This window comes from Asterias amurensis, chromosome 4 (assembly GCF_032118995.1).
Source record: "Asterias amurensis chromosome 4, ASM3211899v1".
NCBI classification, from domain to species: domain Eukaryota; kingdom Metazoa; phylum Echinodermata; class Asteroidea; order Forcipulatida; family Asteriidae; genus Asterias; species Asterias amurensis.
Genome location: NC_092651.1, coordinates 6,305,769 through 6,324,648, shown reverse-complemented (window position 1 = coordinate 6,324,648; position 18,880 = coordinate 6,305,769). Strand labels below are relative to the sequence as shown.

Genomic DNA, 18,880 nt, shown 5'->3' with positions numbered 1-18,880 from the left:
TGCATATGTTGAGATGCACCAATTGTGAAGACTAGTCTTTGACAATTACCAATAGTGTCCAGTGTCTTTAAAGGCACGGGACAACTTTGGTAATTGTCAAAAAACAGTGTTCTCACTTGGTATATCCAAACATATGCATACAAGAACACATCTGTGGAAATTGGGACTTGGTTGGTCATCGAAACTGCAAGAGAATAATGAAAGAAAAAACACCCTTGTTGCACATATTTGTGTGCTTTCAGATGCATAATAAAAGGCTTCCGGCCCAAAGTCTTTAAAAAGTGAGAAATTATTTCTTGCTCAAAAACTATGTTACTTCAGTGGGAGCGTTACTTCAGAGGGAGCTGTTTCTCACCATGTTTTATACTACAAACAGCTCTCCATTGCTCGTTACCAAGTAATTTTTTATACTAACAATTATTTTTAGTACATGTATTACCAATAGTGTCCAGTGCCTTACAGATTTAATTGTAAGAAGTAGTAAACTGCCTGACGTTTTGACCCTTGTCGTCTAAAGAGAAATATATATAGTAACCGTAGGTCTTTTGGTTGGTAAGTTGTTTCCAAAAGCTAATTCTATTTTCTAATGGTTTAATTATAGGATAATGCTACCACTGTACGATCCTGATACCAAGATGTTATTCCTGGCCGGGATAGGAGACACAAGGATATGGTTTTGTGAGATCCAGGAAAAGACGCCGTTTATAACACAAGGTAAGCCCATTTATTTATCTCGGCAATGCTCCTTTTTAGGGATACCACTGGTCATAAACTGACACCTGCACATCAGCACTACTGACAATGACTAGACCAAGTTAGTAGAAACGTTGAGACCAATTTAAGAACTCACTACGCTGTAGTGCAGTTAATAACGATTCTACATGTACATGTATAAGCTAAAGTAGTACATGTAGTCTCAGCCAATTTGCTATACCTTCTGCCCAGGTAGTAGTTAAAAAGCACTGACAGTTCTTTTCAGAACTGAGAAGTCTCCCGAACAATCTGATAAATCTACTCCGTGGTAGTAGAATATAGAAAGACACTTCTCGTAATAACAAACTCTACCTGGCAAGAAGATATACATGTACACATGGTGATACCACAAACCAAATATAAATTGATACTTCACCATGCAATGCCTCAAATCATGTAAACATCTGGGCCCAATTTCATGGCTCTACTTACCGCCGAATTCTGCGCTTACGATCATGATTCCCCGCTTGACATGCTAGCGCCGAATTTCTGCGCTAGCCTTGTAAGCGTAGAATGCCTGGTAACGCGGAGTACGCACGCTCACAAGCCAAAATTCGCCGCTAACCCGTGAAACACGCTTGCCGTAAGCACAGAATTTTCTGCTTCCGTAAGCGCCGATTCAGTGCTTACGGTAAGCAGAGCCATGAAATTGTGCCCTGCATTGTTAATCACAACGGTGTAAAATTAACAAAAATAATGCACATTGAAAATGTATGAGATAGTCAGATAGTAGGTATTGAATGCAATGACTTTTCAATTGTTTGAGATACCATTTTTGTCTGTCATTTTGTCTGAATGTAACACATTACATGAAGCAACTAGTGACATGCTAGGAGTTGCATACCCTTAAGGTGTTCCCCTGGATGCCGCTTCCCAGGTTGTATCGTAAATTGGGTGTGGTCCCTGGCTACACGGCAGTTAACGGTTGTGTGGCTTCTGACTGGCACCCCCAAACAAAGGTATTGACAAAATAGGGACACCGCCAATATAGGGCTAGATAGCTCAGTTGGTAGAGCGCAGGCACATTAATCCGGAGGTCGTTGGTTCGAATCCCACTCTAGTCAAGTTTTTTTTGTTCAACCTCAAAGTCTAATTTAAGTCAGTTTCCCATGTGTTTTATATTGATATATGAGTTAACAAACACCTTGATATTTTTTGTTCACAGGAATTGCCCAACAAGTTCCCGAGCAGGTGAAGGGAATTGCCATGATTCCTAAACGAGCTGTTGATGTGATGTCATGTGAGGTTAATCGATTACTTCAACTCACTATGAACGCTGTGGTTCCAATATCCTATGAAGTGCCTAGAAAGGTAAGAATAAACAATTGATGGTTTGTTAATCGATCGCCATCTTTGGTGAAATGTGCACTCGTGCAAGGCTTAAAGACAGTGGACACTATTGGTGAATGTCAAAGACCAGTCTTCTCACTTGGTGTTTCTCAACATATGCATAAAATAACAAACCTGTGAAAATTTGAGCTCAATTGGTCCTAAAAGTTGCGAGATAATAATGAAAGGAAAAAAGCCCTTGTCACACGAAGTTGTGTGCTTTCTGATGCTTGATTTCGAGACCTCAGGTCTCGAAATCAAATTCGTGGAAAATTACTTCTTTCTCGAAAACTACGTCACTTCAGAGGGAGCTGTTTCTCACAAAAATTTATACTATCAACCTCTCCCCATTACTCGTAATCAAGAAAGGTTTTATGATGATAATTATTTTGAGTAATTACCAATAGTGTCCACTGCGTTTAAGGGCCAGTCACATTGCAGCGATATCAACAAACAATAACGAGCACATTAACAATGCACACCCTCGATTGGATGAATAAGCGTATTCTGCTCAGAGCAATTTAACCATTAGAATACGTTCTCTTTGCGATGTGATCATTAATGTTTTCGTTATCGCTGCAGTGTGACTAGCTCATTAGAGTTCAGCGCATAGTGTACACATGTGAACTTTTCCATCGTTTATTATCAATAATGGGGGTCAATGATCATAGAGTGCTATACATGTACATGTACATCTGTACACAGTGGAAGCATATTCTTGTTTGTACGTCTTTGTGTTTCTATGTCGTTGGTTTTAGAAAAATTTCATCTAAACACAAGGGTGTTTTTTCTTCCATTATTCTCTCGCAACTTCAACGACCAATTGAGTTCAAATTTTCACAGGTTTGTTATTTTTATGCATATGTTGAGTTACACCAAGTGAGAAGACTGGTCTTTGACAATTACCAATAGTGTCCAGTGTCTTTAAGCAGAATATATTGCTTAAAATTAGTCGACTACTCTAAGCAGAAAAAAGCAGGATACCATTCACAAATTATACATGAGACATGGTAGTTTGGCTGGTAACCATATCCTACATGTAGTAAGCATAATTTTGATGTGCTTAGCTACTATTAGTGCTTTAGAAGCTCTATGAAATTGGGCCCTGGGCCAAATTTCATAGAGCTGCTAAGCACAACAATCTGCTTAGCATGAAATTTCTTCCTTGATAAAAACAGGATTACCAACCAAATTTTCATGTGTTGCATGTTGCTTTTTACTGGTATTCAGTTGTTGTTTGCTCATCCTGGAAATCACATGGAAATTTGGTTGGTAATCCTGTTTTTATCAAGGAAGAAATGTTACGCTAAGCAAATTATTGTGCTTAGCAGCTCTATGAAATTGGGCCCTGATTACTATAGATTTGTATATTATTGACTTGAATTGACTTGACTTTGTGTTTTTCTAGTCTCATCGAGACTTCTATGGAGAGTTATTTCCAGATACTGCCGGAGGAGAAGCTGCATTGTCCGCTGAGGAGTGGTTACAAGGCGGTAATGAACAGGTAGTCAACTATTTCTGGGACGTCACTCTATTGTTGAAAGTGTTGATTATTTTTTACGAATCTACACTTAAAAAAGGATTCGGGTACTTTTTTAAAATGTCCACAGATTTACATCATACAGGGTTTGAAGATAGTGATAGTGGAAAGCTTCCCTTTAAATATTACTAACTAAGGTTGTGTAGTTTTTGAGAAATGAGAAAAAACAAGTCACAAAATAATTTTGGACTCATGAGACCAAAATTATTTGAGCATGTAAAATCCCCTTAACCAGTTATGATATTATACCAAAACCATAACATAACTGCTTAATACGTTTTTAAATGCTAAAACTGAGACGAAAATTATTACTTTTACTCATTTCTCAAAAACTACAGCACCTCAGTAAGTAAAATTTCAAGGAAAACTTTCTACTATCATAATCTTCAAACTGTGTAAGTTTAATGTAAATCTGTGGACATTGTGTTTTTTGTTAGGAAAAAGTACATATACCCTTTAACTGTAGATTTCGTAAAATAATCTACAGTTGAGTGTAGATTCATTACAAGCTTTAGTAAATAGTTCAACTTGAAAATTACTGTCTTTCCAAACTGAAAGATAGCATGAAGTGCTACAAAACATAGATAAATTTGTTTTCTTTCAATTTACAAAAATATTTTCAAGTTTAGAAAAAATTACTTAAGTAACACAATTTATTGTTAGCTGAGCAAACTGACGTTGTACTCGAGAATGTTGCAAGCACTAAAGTATGCCTATATATTTTGTAAAGATATTATAAAATGTGACCAATTGTCGTTTGACAATGTATTCTAATTTGATAGACTAGCTATAGTCATGTTACTATTGAGGAATCCAATTAATTGAACTGTTACATAACCAATGGGGAAATAGTTTAAGTCTAAAGTGTTGATTCGTGATTACAATGTACTCGCCTTCGGCTCGTACATTCTATCCACGAATCTACACTTTCTCGTCCATTCTCCTTAACAGAGTTGGGCATAGCATAGAGAAAGGGCCACAGAAGGAGTTAAAACGTCCCAGCTTCAAATAAACAATGATCACCGCTGCCAGCACCAGTGATTTAACAGCCACATGGTTGCTTCTTTATAAACTCCACTTTCTAAGCAGATTCTGAAAAGAACAAATGTTAAGACCGCATTTGTTCTTTTCAGAGCAAACACTCCTTCAAAAGAGATTTACACATGGTTGTACCTGCAAGTTTACTATTTAAGTTTCGCTATTCCTATTGGTGGAAAGCGCGTCACGTGTGCGTGTTTAAAACGGTTGATAATGACCAGCTGGAGCTGTTTATAACCGGTTGTTTTCGGATATGTTTAGATGCATACTACTATACGCACGAATGCATATCCGAAAACAGTCTCAGTTATAAAAATGCAACACACGTACAGAGCTGAAGGACGTCTGAAAGTGGATAAGTTTTACAGAGTTTCATACTTTAATACGCCTTTTAACCAAAAAGGCATTTATGAATAGGAATAAAAGAGTCGTCACTCATTCTTAAACGGCCGTTTAAAACCTTGCAGGGTTGTGGCCATGCGATAAAGACCCGAGCCTTCGGCTCGGGCCTTTATTATTATCCAAAGCTTCAGACAATACGGTACTTAAGATTCTGCCTCTACTTTTTATATATTTTTTATACAGGTACTGAGGATTAGTTTAGATCCTGCTAAGAGGAAAGTGATCCCAAAGAAACCCAGTCCTTCTTCAGTGTCCATTTCCTCTTCAGGGGACAAGACAAGAGATGTGTCTTCTAAGGAACCATTAGTAGCTTCTACTGAGAAAAACAAACCACTATCTGAAAAAGTAAGATTTTTTTTTTTTTTTTTTTTTCACTTCGTTTACTATGGGTGCGTTCGTCTAGCTTCCCTGGGTTGACCCCGGTCTGCCCCCCGGTATGTTCGAATAGCTTTGACGTCATTCCAGGGGCTCAACTGGGTTAGCCCCAAGTGCCCTGCTTGTGTAACAGGTCACTTGGGGGTGACTCGAGGTGCATGACGTCACCACGAGAGGGCAAATGTGATCGTTATAATAGCTCTTGTCAGGGGCTTCCCTGAGTGAGCACTGCGTGATTGACCCAGGGAAGCTTATCGAACGCACCATATATAAGCATAGACGAGCAGAGTATACTGTTTGAAACGTCGAGACCCTGGCTCTTTTCAGAGCCAACACTCCCTCAAAAGAGATTTTACACATGGTTGTACCCGCAAGTCTTCTATTCATATTTATGTTTATAGTTACAAAGATATTGACAAAATAGGGACACCGCCAATATAGGGCTAGATAAAAAGCTCAGTTGGTAGTTACTCTTATAAGTGTAGATGTTAAAGGCACTGGACACAATTGGTAATTACTCAAAATAATTGTTAGCATAAAACCTTACTTGGTAACAAGCAATGGAGAGCTGGTGGTAGATAAAACATTGTGAGAAAGGGCTCCTTTTGAAGTAACATAGTTTTTGAAAAAGAAGTAATTTCTCACTCAAATGTTTGAATTGATTTTGAGACCTCAGCTGAGGTCTCTAAATCAAGCATCTGAAAGCACACAACTTTGTGCTACAAGGGTGTTTTTCCTCCATTGTTCTATCGCAACTTCGACAACCAATTGAGTTAAAATTATCCCAGGTTTGTCATTTTATGCGTATGTTGAGATACACCAAGTGAGAAGACGGGTCTTTGAAAATTACCAAAAGTGTCCAGTGTCTTTAAATTTGCAGTGGGATAAAGAATATTATATTAATATTGACTTTACCCGACACTGATGTGTGTTAGCACTGTATACTCTGTACTTTCACAGGCATATTACTCGGCTGGGACTCGAACCCACGACCTTTGCAATTCTAGAGCAGTGTCTTACCAACTAGACCACAGAGATCGCCCAAAGGGATGTGAAATGTTCATCGGGGATAAAGAGTATAATTATTATTATTTTTCTTTTTTTTCACAGGACTCTAGAAAAGTACTGAGTACATGTATACCGTGCTAACACAAAACTAAAATTTATACAATATTATAACAATGTAAGTGACACAATTATTAATTGGGTTTCGGTTTGCATTTTCTGTTTGTATTTCTTGATATAGCCTTCCTCACCCCAACAGTCCGATGATGTGATCGAGGCAGCCAACAAGCTGAAAACATCTTCACTTGAAACCCCCAAATCAACAAAAACGGAGTCTGGTGATGCTAAGTCCGATGTAAGTCTTAAATCTTAATAGTTATAACAACAAAAGCAAAAAATAGTTAATGGCCTGACGTTTCGACCCTAGCAGAGTCTTTCTCAAAGGCTAAATGACAACACAACAAACATGAACAGGTAACTAAGTGAAACATAAGCAGTGAAGTGGAAATACATGAATGGGGTTGGAGGCAAGTTGAGTCCCTTTAGTTGTAACAACAATATTTATCTTCAAGTACGCGCTAATCCTCCAATCAGATTCGCAGAATGGAGTGGTGATAAAAATCTATATTGCACGGCTAATACCACTACCATGCGTCTTGTGTGTTCTATGTCACGCGCCAAGTTTGCTTGAAGATAAATACGTTATCACACGCGCGCTCATAGAAATACGGAAAATATAGTGCGTCTGCGTCCCATATCCAACTCGGCCTTCGGCCTCGTTGGATATGGGACGCAGAAGCGCTATATTTTTCCGTATTCCACTCGCGCTTGTGTGATAACTTATAATATTTGGTTTGTGGTAACACCATGTGTGTATCTACACTTGCCAGATAGAGTTTGTTCTTTGGAGAACTGTCTTGCTATATTCTACTATATATTCTACTACCGCAGATATCGGATTGTTCAGGAGATTTAACTTCTTCCTTATCTCTTTATAGTCTCCTGACGATGACTGGAGCAAGTTAGTTAAGAACTGACTCCGCGGTAGTGCAGTTAATACTGCTCCTACACGCTAAAGTAGTAGTCCCAGCCAATTTGGTATAGTGCCATGACTGTCTTTGTTATGTTGGTAAATACATTTTAAATCGGATGAAGGTTTGAACATTTCGTCAAAAAAGCTGAAGCTTGCTTTACATTTTAGCTGCTAAGCAACTTCTAAATCATAAATTCTCTCAATCAACTTTCTCCTTTGTATAAACACATCATGATGAGTACACCTTAATTATGAATGCTTTTGAATTGTTTTAAAGACAGTGGACACTATTGGTAATTGTCAAAGACTAGTCTTCACAGTTGGTGTATCTCAACATATGCATAAAATAACAAATCTGTGAAAACCTTGTGTCACGAAGTTGTGTGCTTTCTGATGCTTGATTTCGAGACCTCAAATTCTAAAATTGAGGTCTTGAAACCAAATTCATGGAAAATTACTTCTTTCTCAAAAAAACTACGTCACTTCAGAGGGAACCGTTTCTCACAATGTTTTATGCTATCAACCTCTCCCCATTACTCGTCGCCAAGAAAAGTTTTATGATAATAATTATTTGGAGTAGTGTCCACTGCCTTTAATACTGACACATTTCAGAATTTTTCAGTCCCATGTTTTAATTTTTTTAGACATAGTTGTTTAAATGCACTGGACACCTTCGGTAATTGTCAAAGACCAATATTCTCACTTGGTCAGTTGGTGTATCTCAACAAATGCATAACAAAACATTTTTACTCAATTGGTCATCGAAGATGCAAAAGAATAGTGAAAGAAAAAACACCCTTGTTGCACAAATATGTGTGCTTTCAGATGCCTAATAAAGGCTTCAGGTCTGAAATCTTTTATAATTTGAATGAGAACTTACCTTTCTCAAAAACTATGTTACTTCAGAGGGAGCTGTTTCTCACAATAATTACACTATCAAATAATTACACTATAAGTTTGTATGCTAACAATTATTTTGAGTAATTACCAATAGTGTCAATTTACATACATGTATTAATGAATTAAACTGATTAGTTTCTTGATATGTTTCTAGGAGAAGATGAAAGAATATAAAGTCAAGCCGTTTGTAGCTCCATCCACATCTAAGTATCGTCACATGAACAGCTGCTTGATGCCAAGAAGTACCCATATGATTAACCTACATAACCTGAGTAATAATGTGTTTGGAGAATGTGATGTCTTCCATGTGAATTCCAAGTGGGGAGCCATTCCGCTTGGTGGAGCTGGAGGCCTTATTGCGTTTCTAGATGTAAGTTTGAAATTCTTTTATTTCGAGTGGTGTCCTCGGTCGATGATATTAAGGCTGAGGTTTCTCCAGGTCTTCCTGTCTTCCATGCATGTGGATACTTCCCCAGCTGTCACAAATCCAGTGTCCTTTTTTCAGCAGATCTACATAGGTCAGATGGCCTCGACCTCTTTGGGCTTGACCTTGCTTGGACTCCCAGAGCACAAGCTTGCTGGCTGGAAGCTCAGGGTGGCGATAGCAGTGCCCTGCAAACCTCAGTCTTCTAGCGCAGATTTTGGCGCTAAGCTTGGCGCTAAGTTTGAAATTGATTACAAGTAACCACTCAAATTCTAATTCCTTAGACTAACGTGACAGTTTCTTTGATTAGGGGCAAGCTTTGGGGTAGTTACGTAAGAGACGGCGAACACCCATACTAAATTCTGAATGGACGTGTACGGCACAATGGTACGGTTTGCTCATCTGGAGGTTGCTATTCCAAATCTTGCCCGAACCCTTTGACATAGCAACTGTCTCTATAGTCTGAGGAATTCAAATGTAAGCGGTACATTGTGACTATGCGAGTCATTGTACCAGACAATATTCAAATAAAACTTGTTAAAGGCAGTGGACACTATTGGTAGTTATAGCATCAAACCTTACTTGGTAATGGGTAATGGGGAGCTGTTGATAGTATAAACATTGTGAGAAACGGCTCCCTCTGAAGTAACCTAGTTTTCGAGAAAGAAGTATTTTTCCACGAATTTGATTTTGAGACCTCAGATTTAGAATTTGAGGTTTCAAAATCAATCATCTGAAAGCACACAACTTCGTGTGACAAGGGTGTTTTTTTCTTTCATTATTATCTCGCAACTTCGACGACCGATTGAGCTCAAATTTTCACAGATTTGTTTTTGTATGCATATGTTGAGATACACCAAGTGAGCAGACTGGTCTTTGACAATTACCAATAGTGTCCAGTGTCTTTAATCCAACTAGAGCAAGCTAGTTGAAACGTTGATACCAATTAAAAACTCATACCGCAGTAGTGAAAATATTAATGATCCACTGAAACAACTAAAGTACATATTAGTAGTCCAGGCCGTTTTCTACCTTCCGCCCGGGTAGTATTTAAAAAGCAGGACAGCTCTTTCTAGAACTGAGAAGTCTCCATAATTACAAAAAACTACTCCGCAGTAGTATAATATAAAGAAAGACAGTTCTTAAAAGAACAAAATCTACCTAGCAAGTAGATACACACATGGTGTTACCGCAAACTCAATTGATTAAAGGGTCTATTGAACTTTTGTAGGACAAAAAACACAATGTCTACAGATTTTCACTAAACTTACACCGTTTGAAGATAATGATAGTAGAAAGCTTCCCTGAAAATATTATGTGCTGAGGTGCTGTAGTTTTTGGGAAATGAGTAAAACAATGTTATGAAAATTATTTTAATCATTTACAAACGTATTTTCACGACATTGTTTTACTCATTTCTCAAAAACTACAGCACCCCAGTAAGTAATTTTTGAAGGGAAGCTTTCCACTATCATTATCTTCAAACCCTGTAAGTTTAATGTAAATCTATGGACATTTTTAAAAAGTACCCAAATCCTTTAATACATGCTAGTTACAAATTAAGATGATTCTAATTGAATTGATAAAGTAACAATGACACACGTAACATTTGCAACTACATATGTGTGTGGTAGGCTCTACAAAAATGAGTCGCTTGTCGCACAACCCACTTTCCAGTACATGGCTGTTGAGTGATGGGAGGGTGAACAAAAAAAAATTCCTTTAAATAAATTTTGTATGTGGTTGAATGCATCTTTAGGGTCTATATTTTCACATTTTCTTGAATGAAACTTTGTTTTTGATCGATAAAGGTGAATAAAACATGTCCTTTTTGGTCATCCCATAGACATCAATAGTTGATGTTTTTTATTAAACAGGCTGTTTCCCCAGTATGGGTTATTTTCAGATTATGACATAATCAATTTTTCAAAAGATCATAACTTTTGAACCAAACATCACACAAGTGTAAATTGTGACTCATTTTCACAGAGCCCATCACATAATTGTGTAAAAATAACTGAGTTGTGACTCATTTTCACAGAGCCCATCACATATTGTGTAAAAATAACTGAGTTGTGACTCAATTTCACAGAGCCCATCACATTGTGTGAAAATAACCGAGTTGTGACTCATTTTCACAGAGCCCATCACATATTGTGTAAAAATAACTGAGTTGTGACTCATTTTCACAGAGCCCATCACATAATTGTGTAAAAATAACTGAGTTGTGACTTATTTTCTTAGAACCCTCACATATTGTTGAAAAAATAACTGAGTTGTGACTCATTTTGCACAGAGCCCATCACATTGTGTGAAAATAACTGAGTTGTGACTCATTTTCACAGAGCCCATCACATTGTGTGAAAATAACTGAGTTGTGACTCAATTTCACAGAGCCCATCACATTGTGTGAAAATAACTGAGTTGTGACTCAATTTCACAGAGCCCATCACATTGTGTGAAAATAACTGAGTTGTGACTCATTTTCACAGAGCCCATCACATTGTGTGAAAATAACTGAGTTGTGACTCAATTTCACAGAGCCCATCACATTGTGTGAAAATAACTGAGTTGTGACTCAATTTCACAGAGCCCATCACATTGTGTGAAAATAACTGAGTTGTGTCTTATTTTCTTGTAGTTGAATCTATCTGGTAAGCTAGAGAGAGATTTACCGGCCGTTCAGAATGGCTCCAGTGTAATGGACTTCGCTTGGGATCCTTTTAACAATTGCCGCCTTGCTGTAGCATGTGACAATGCTAGAATACTCTTATGGGATATACCAAGTGACGGCTGGACTGAAGCTATGACGGAACCCTTCCTTACACTCAGAGGTGGGTCATAAATTTTAATTCATAAATACCTCAGAAGGTTTCGCTATTCCTATTGATGGAGAGCGCGTCACGTGGGGGTGTTTAAACGGTTGATAATGACCAGCTGGAGCTCTGTTTATAACCGGTTGTACATGACGTCAGATACTACACACTAGTCTTGGTGCAAGACACTTCTTTTTACGGGCGATGCGGGCGCTGTCGCTGAGTTGGCCGCGCTGTGTGTGAAAGGAAAACGAGAATGTCTTGCACCAAGACTACAACACGCACGAACAGATCTGGAAACTGGGCGTCTCAGTCATAACAATGCAACACACGGACGTCGTACATACAGAGCTCAAGCATGTCGGAAACGGATAAGTTTTACAGAGTTTCAAAGGCATTTATGAATGGGGATAAAAGAGTAGTGACTCGTTCTTTAACGGCCGTTTAAAACCTTGCAGGGTCGTTGCCGTGTGATAAAGGCCCGAGCCTTCGATCACACGGCAACGACCTTTATCACACGGCCTTTATCACCAGGCAACGACCCTGCCTGTTTTAAACGGCCATTAAAAAACTCGTCGCTACCCTTTTATTCCTTATTTAAATTAATAATAATAATAATAGCAATAAATAATAATAACCGTATTTATAACGTGACTTTTTCCAAAGGATACAAAGCGCCAAGTATTTTTACTGCAAGGGAAGTGGGACAAAGTTGTTTAATCCTTAGCACCATGTAATGGTTAACAAGGTGCTGTGGTGCTATCTGCTGTCAATCAAGTCAAGAACACCGGAGCGAACTCCTTCTCTTTTTGATAAGTGCACTGGGTCCTTTTACGTGCATTACACAACACATGGGACCAATGGCTTTACGTCCCATCCGAAGGACGAAGCAATGGTTAAGTGTCTTGCTTAAGGACACAAGTGTCACGGCTGGGGATTCAAACCCACACTCTGCTGATCAGAGTTTGAATTCGGCACCTGTGAGGGCAGAGATGGTTCTTGTGATTGATTTAGCCGAGTAGCACATAATGTTTGTTGCACAGGCTGTATTCTCCCCAGGAAGCTGAGATGGTTTAAGGAGTGAATTAAGGCCCAGTGACCAGGGGTAATAATGTGAAGCGTTTTGGGACGCCCTCCGGGTGTGAAAAGCGCTATATAAAAACTGGGTATTGTTATTGTACTATTATTATAAAAAAATTGTTCTTTTGCAGGTCATCGGGAGAAGCTTTATTTTGTCAAGTTTCATCCCCAAGCTGCGGACATCTTGATGTCGGCATCTTATGACATGACCATCAAGATCTGGGATCTAACATCAGGAGAGGAGAAGCATTCACTGACAGGACACACAGATCAGGTAATCATTTCATAACTAATGTTTGTGCTGAACCCAATGCATTTATAGAGATGGGGTTCACCTCAGTGTTCCTGGTTTGATTGGCAGGATTTTGCGCCACAGCACCTAAACCATTACATGGGGCTATAATAATAATGATCACATATAACCATTTTTATTTGTAACACATCTCTTGCTTTCTGTATTCTGTATTCTGGTTGGCTGAAACACAGTCCTGTGGGGTGAACCCATATAGTCTAGTGATTGTGCGCGCGTGTTTTGCGGAAATAGTGTCCGCAGGGCACTAGTCTTTGGATCAGAAAAGGGACCTATTTCCCTCGGCCTTCAGCCTCAGGAAATAGGTCCCTCTTCTGGTCACTCAAAGTCCCCCCGGGGAATAGACAGTATACACAAGTTACCTCATTGCCAGTCAATATTTGTATATTATTACTATCTCTTGGAACAGACGCAAGTCATCACTGAGCCTAGTGCTAGTTCGTAACCACCCTTAAATAATGGAATGCTACTGTATCAAAACAGTTTCACTCCCGGATGATTAATTCCATTCTGTGCCTTTGGTTGTAAACATTGCAGTTTTGTTTGGATATTTCCATGTCTAGATATTTAGTGGTGCTTGGAGTGCTGATGGTAGCAAGATTGCAACAGTCTGCAAAGACGGTCAAATCAGAATATATGAACCTCGGTCATCAAGTACACCAATCAAGGTATGTATTGAGGCCACGAGTACAGGTCAAATTAGTTCATGGTTGACCTGATTCGCGCCAAGAAAGTTACTTAGGCCTAAAAATTGGGGTGGTTTTTTTTTTTGGGGGGGGGGTTTCCATTTTTTCACTTCAGAATTTTGATTTCATGAATATTTTTGCTTACATAATGGTAAATAAGGTTGCCCTTTGTGCCCTAGCGCTAGGGATAGCTCGAACATGTGACACACTAATCCACACGCCCGTTTATCTGACGCCATGATTTCACAAAGAACCATGGAATAACAGAGGGCGCTGTTGTCAGTAATGCACATGCTATTGCTCGTTTATTGAATGGACGAATAACATGGTGAATGAATGACTCTTGGAAATTGTTTTTGAAGGAATTTGCCAAAATAAAAACGCAAAAGAGTGCTTGAAGCGAGATGTATAATATGAATTACCTTGCTTGTTTGATGACCAGATCTTTCATGAAATGTTTATGCAAGGTTTTGGGCATTCTTTGGAATCTAAAAAAAATCATAAAAAAAAATCAACCGACCGACCCAAGGAAAAAAACAGGTGAAAGGGCAATCCAACAATGTTTTATTTTTTGGCCTAATGTTGTTTGTCATTGTGTCTTTCTATTAAAGGGTTTGTGTACTTTTTATAAGACACAAAACACAATGTCCACAGGTTTACATTAAACTTACATGGTTTGAAGATAATGATAGTAGAAAGCTCCTTTTAAAGGAACACGTTGCCTTGGATCGGTCGAGTTGGTCTTTGAAAAGTGTTTGAAACCGTTTGTTATGAAATGCAAATGGTTAGATAGATATTTTAAAAGTAGAATATAATGATCCACACAAGTATCACTCGAATTTGCATGGTTTTCCTTGCACCTCGTCGGCTAACACGGTCGGCCATTTATGGGAGTCAAAATTTTGACTACCATAAATGGCCGACCGTGTTACTTAGTAAAGTAAAAGGAAAACCACGCAATATCAAGGCAAATTTGTGAGGATCATTGTATTCTAGTTGTAAAACATCTTTCTAACCATATGCATTTCATATGAAACGGTTACAAACGATTTTCAAAGACTCGACTGATCCAAGGCAACAGGTTCCTTTAAAATATTACTTGCTGAGGTGCTGTAGTTTTTGAGCAAACGAAATGTCACAAAAATAATTGTTGTCTCAGGAAAAAAAAATTATTGTAGCATGTATAACGGATTTACGCGACTCTGAAAACATTGCTCTGTGATTTTCACTTTTTTTCTCAAAAACTTGACGAGTAATGAAGCTGAAACTTCTACAAGTAAATTGTACTACATACATCTATAGATTCATGTCCTGGCCAAAAATTTGATCCACAAAAGGTATCAAAAGTCTTAAAGATGGCTTATCAAATGAATCCAAAACTTCAGATTAATTATTATTATAATAGTATAATATTCGGTTATTGTATAGCCTTTTCTAAACCATGTCTCAAAGCGCTTCCAATATTATTACCCTGATCACTGGGCCATTTCATTCCTTAAACCATCTCAGCTCCCTGGGGAGTATACAGCCTGTGCTGCCAAATCTGAGCGCACTAAGCTAAACCAACCACAAGAACCATCTCTGCCCTCACAGGTACCCATTTACCCCTGGGTGGAGAGAAGCAATTATAGTGAAGTGTCTTGCTCAGGGACACAAGTGTCACGACCAGGTTCGAGCCCACACTCTGATGAACTGAAACACTACCAGAGCTTGAGTTCGGTGCTCTTATCCGCTCGGCCACGACACCCATTTATTATTAATTATCCTAAACTGGTATAAATTTTCAGTTCTACATGTAGCCATACTTGCATGTACTCAAGCTCTGGTGCTTCTGTTCAGCAGAGTGTGGGTTCGAATCCCGGCCGTGACACTTGTGTCCCTGAACAAGACAATTAACTATAATTGCTTCTCTCCACCCAGGGGTAAATGGGTACCTGTGAGGGCAGAGATGGTTCTTGTGATTGGTTTAGCTGAGTAGCGCAAATTAATGTTGCACAGGCTGCATACTCCCCACTAGGGAGCTGAGATGGTTTAAGGAATGAAATAAGGCCAAGTGACTAGGGGTAATAATGTTGGAAGTGCTTTGAGATGCCCTCTGGGTGTAAAAAGCGCTATATATAAACTGGTTATTATTATTATTATTATTATTATTATTATTATTATTATTATTATTATTATTATTATTATTATTATTATTATTATTATTATTATTATTATTATTATTATTATTATTATTATTATTATTATTATTATTATTATTACTTTGTATGTTTGATATTGATAGGAAGGTAGCGGACCAGAAGGGACTCGAGGTGCCAGGATTCTATGGGTTTGTGGAGATAGCTTGCTTATGGTGACTGGATTTGGAAAGTAAGTCGAGCGTTAATAAGAAGAAATAGACAGTATTTCCCAAGCAGTTGTGCTATTTTTGGTTTCTTTTATATAATAATAATAGTGGCTTCTTATATTGACCAAATTCACCTGACGTCATCAACAGAATAATCTTGGATGCGCCATACTGGTGGTCAATGTCACTATGTGTTATTCAGTGAAGTGCTCATTTTAGGCGACGCAGCGTTTACACGTAAACCTATTGACCACCAACATGGTGAGCGTGGCACAGTCGCCATGTCTGACGTGCGTGCAAGGGGTCAATAGCGGTCATATCCATAACTCAGTGACGCTTAGGGCGCTTTAACATACAGTATTTTCCTGTAAGGCACCTGTATGAGGGACTACGTTTGAATTATGAGATCTACTCCTTTAGTACCATGTAATAGTTTACAAGGTGCTGTGGTGCAAAATGCTAACAATCAAACCAGGAACATCTGGGCGAACCCCTTCTCTTTTTTTTGTCTGTATAATGGAACATTAATGGCCTCTGGAATTTAGTAGGCAATGATTTACTGTGCATGAACTGTAGTGTTGTGCTCATGTTCTGTGTTTTGAACTCGTCTTTATAATAATAAAAATAATATTGAAGTCTTACAATGTATATAGCGCACGTATCTACCAACAAGTTACTCAAGGCGCTGAGTATATACAAACTTTCAGAAAGATAGGTTAATGCAGTGATGAATTCTGAGACCCAATTAGTTAGCACCTTATGAGGGTTAACAAGGTGCTACTGCGCAAACAGCAGCCCCAGCCAGGAACACCAGAGAACGCCTTCTCGTTTCGATAAGTGCACTGGGTTCTTTTACATGCAAAACACGACACATGGGACACAAGTGTCACGGCTGGGGGATTTGAACCCACTCTCTGCTGATCAGAAACACCAGAGTTTGAATTCTTTGCTCTTAACTTCCACGCTATGCCCTAATACTATGCTTGTCAGTGTAAACTGATGGAACATGAATAGTACAAAATTGAAACGGAATGCCTAATCCAAGGTAATACACTGACGAATAGTGCTGGGCGAATAGTGAAATTTTGTTATTCGGATACCGCTGGCCAACTATCCGAAATTAGCCGGATATTCGAATAGCTTTTTGCCACTAGAGGGCGCTATTAAAAAAAAAGAAAAAAAAATTATTACAATTTTTTTTTTTTTTTCCGCTAGAGGGCGCTGTTCGTTTGTGAATGAGATCTTATGGGCGGATTGATATTAGTTTTAGACGGTGTCACTCATTTCATTCATAAAAATGACCGGATCTAATTTAAAGATGGCGATTTGCTTTTTCTTTTGATCGTGAATGACTCTATGTGAAGGAAAACTTTTGTAATCTTTGAACAAAATACGTCAGAAATGTCATTGTTTTAACTCTTCACGGAGGTGAGCATAGTTAAATACTTAATTTATGCTGTTTTATGCTGTCTTAATAGAAGTTTCATAAGGATTCAGACAAAACATTCATATCAGTTGTCGCCTGACGTCCGCAGATATTCGGATATTAAAGAATATCCGGTTACTTTGTTGTAATTACAGAACTATCCGGTTTATAAATAGCTATTCGCGCCCTATGCGGATATCCAGTTAAGAAAAAAAGGCATTCGCGGTTACGGATAGGAAAACCTATTCACCATTAACCGGATATTCGAATAATTTGCCCAGGCCTAACACTGACTTCGGCCCTACGTAGGGCTTTAGTCAGCAATTGGCGTCGGAAAGTGTGTAAAAGTCATTGTTTGTACACCTTGTATTTCAGGGGTAGTCAAGAGCGAATGGTGAGTGTATATTCAGTGCAGGATCTGAGTGGAGCTTTAGACACACTGTACCTGGATACATCACCAGCTACACTTGTACCATACTACGATGAAGATACCAATGTGGCTATACTAACAGGAAAGGTTAATATCATTCATTCACTGTCAATAAAAAACAAAGGGTGCGTTCGATTAGCTTCCCTGGGTCAACCTCGGTCTACCCCCGGTACGTTCGAATAGCTTTGACGTCATTCCAGGGGCTCACCTGGGTCAGCCCCCGGTGCCCTGCTTGTGGAACGGGCCACTTGGGGGTGACCCGAGGTGCATGGCGTCACCACGAGAGGGCGAGTGTGATCTTGCTTGTGGAACGGGTCACTTGGGGGCTGGCCCGAGGTGCATGACGTCACCACGAGAGGATGAGTGATCGTTCCATTAGCTCTTGTCAATGGTTCACCCAAGTGAGCACCGCGAGGTCGACACAGGGAAGCTAAGCGAACGCACCCTATAATAATAGACATTTTTACTGTGCTGTAAGCATGGGCGACTTGTGTGACTAGTGTGACTAGTGTCAACGTCGCAATAGACCGACCCATTAGGCTCCGCCCACAGCGCACATGTGAGCAAGAACACGGGAGCCTCTCCAATGCCATTCTTCACAACTCTGCCGCGCACGCCAAGCATACGCTTGCATGTCTGACTTTATTTATCGGACATTTGGTTGCGCAATGGGCTGTGATTGGTCAATACGCAAGGGGCCGAGCTTAATGGATCAGTCTATTATTGATTGGTTAGTCATGTTGGACTACCGTTTTTCAACTACTCGGTTAATCATGCCGCCACGACTACTACAAAAATAGTCGTGACTACCCATTTGCTGAACCAATTGTGTAGCTCTCGACTATTCACGACAACAAAATTTACTTACAAAATCATTGCTATACTAATTGCAATCTGGTCTCGGAAGCTTATTGAGAATTGAAATCCAAATTAATTTTGAATCTTATCTTTCGCCTTAAAATAGTTGATCAATTACTAATTTGAAT

The 18,880-nt window shown here is 39.0% G+C and overlaps 1 protein-coding gene across 1 annotated transcript in view; it reads left to right on the top strand.

The window, feature by feature from the left end:
• The window catches only part of LOC139936687 (coronin-7-like), a 39,613-nt gene that overhangs the window by 12,041 nt on the left and 8,692 nt on the right, over window positions 1-18,880 (top strand). The window contains exons 9-19 of the mRNA XM_071931556.1: window positions 602-714; window positions 1,919-2,064; window positions 3,491-3,586; window positions 5,246-5,407; window positions 6,684-6,797; window positions 8,530-8,745; window positions 11,441-11,633; window positions 12,827-12,969; window positions 13,569-13,673; window positions 15,976-16,061; window positions 17,840-17,981. Coding sequence (XP_071787657.1) covers window positions 602-714; window positions 1,919-2,064; window positions 3,491-3,586; window positions 5,246-5,407; window positions 6,684-6,797; window positions 8,530-8,745; window positions 11,441-11,633; window positions 12,827-12,969; window positions 13,569-13,673; window positions 15,976-16,061; window positions 17,840-17,981 — 1,516 coding nt within the window. The remainder of the gene's footprint in view (window positions 1-601; window positions 715-1,918; window positions 2,065-3,490; window positions 3,587-5,245; window positions 5,408-6,683; window positions 6,798-8,529; window positions 8,746-11,440; window positions 11,634-12,826; window positions 12,970-13,568; window positions 13,674-15,975; window positions 16,062-17,839; window positions 17,982-18,880) is intronic.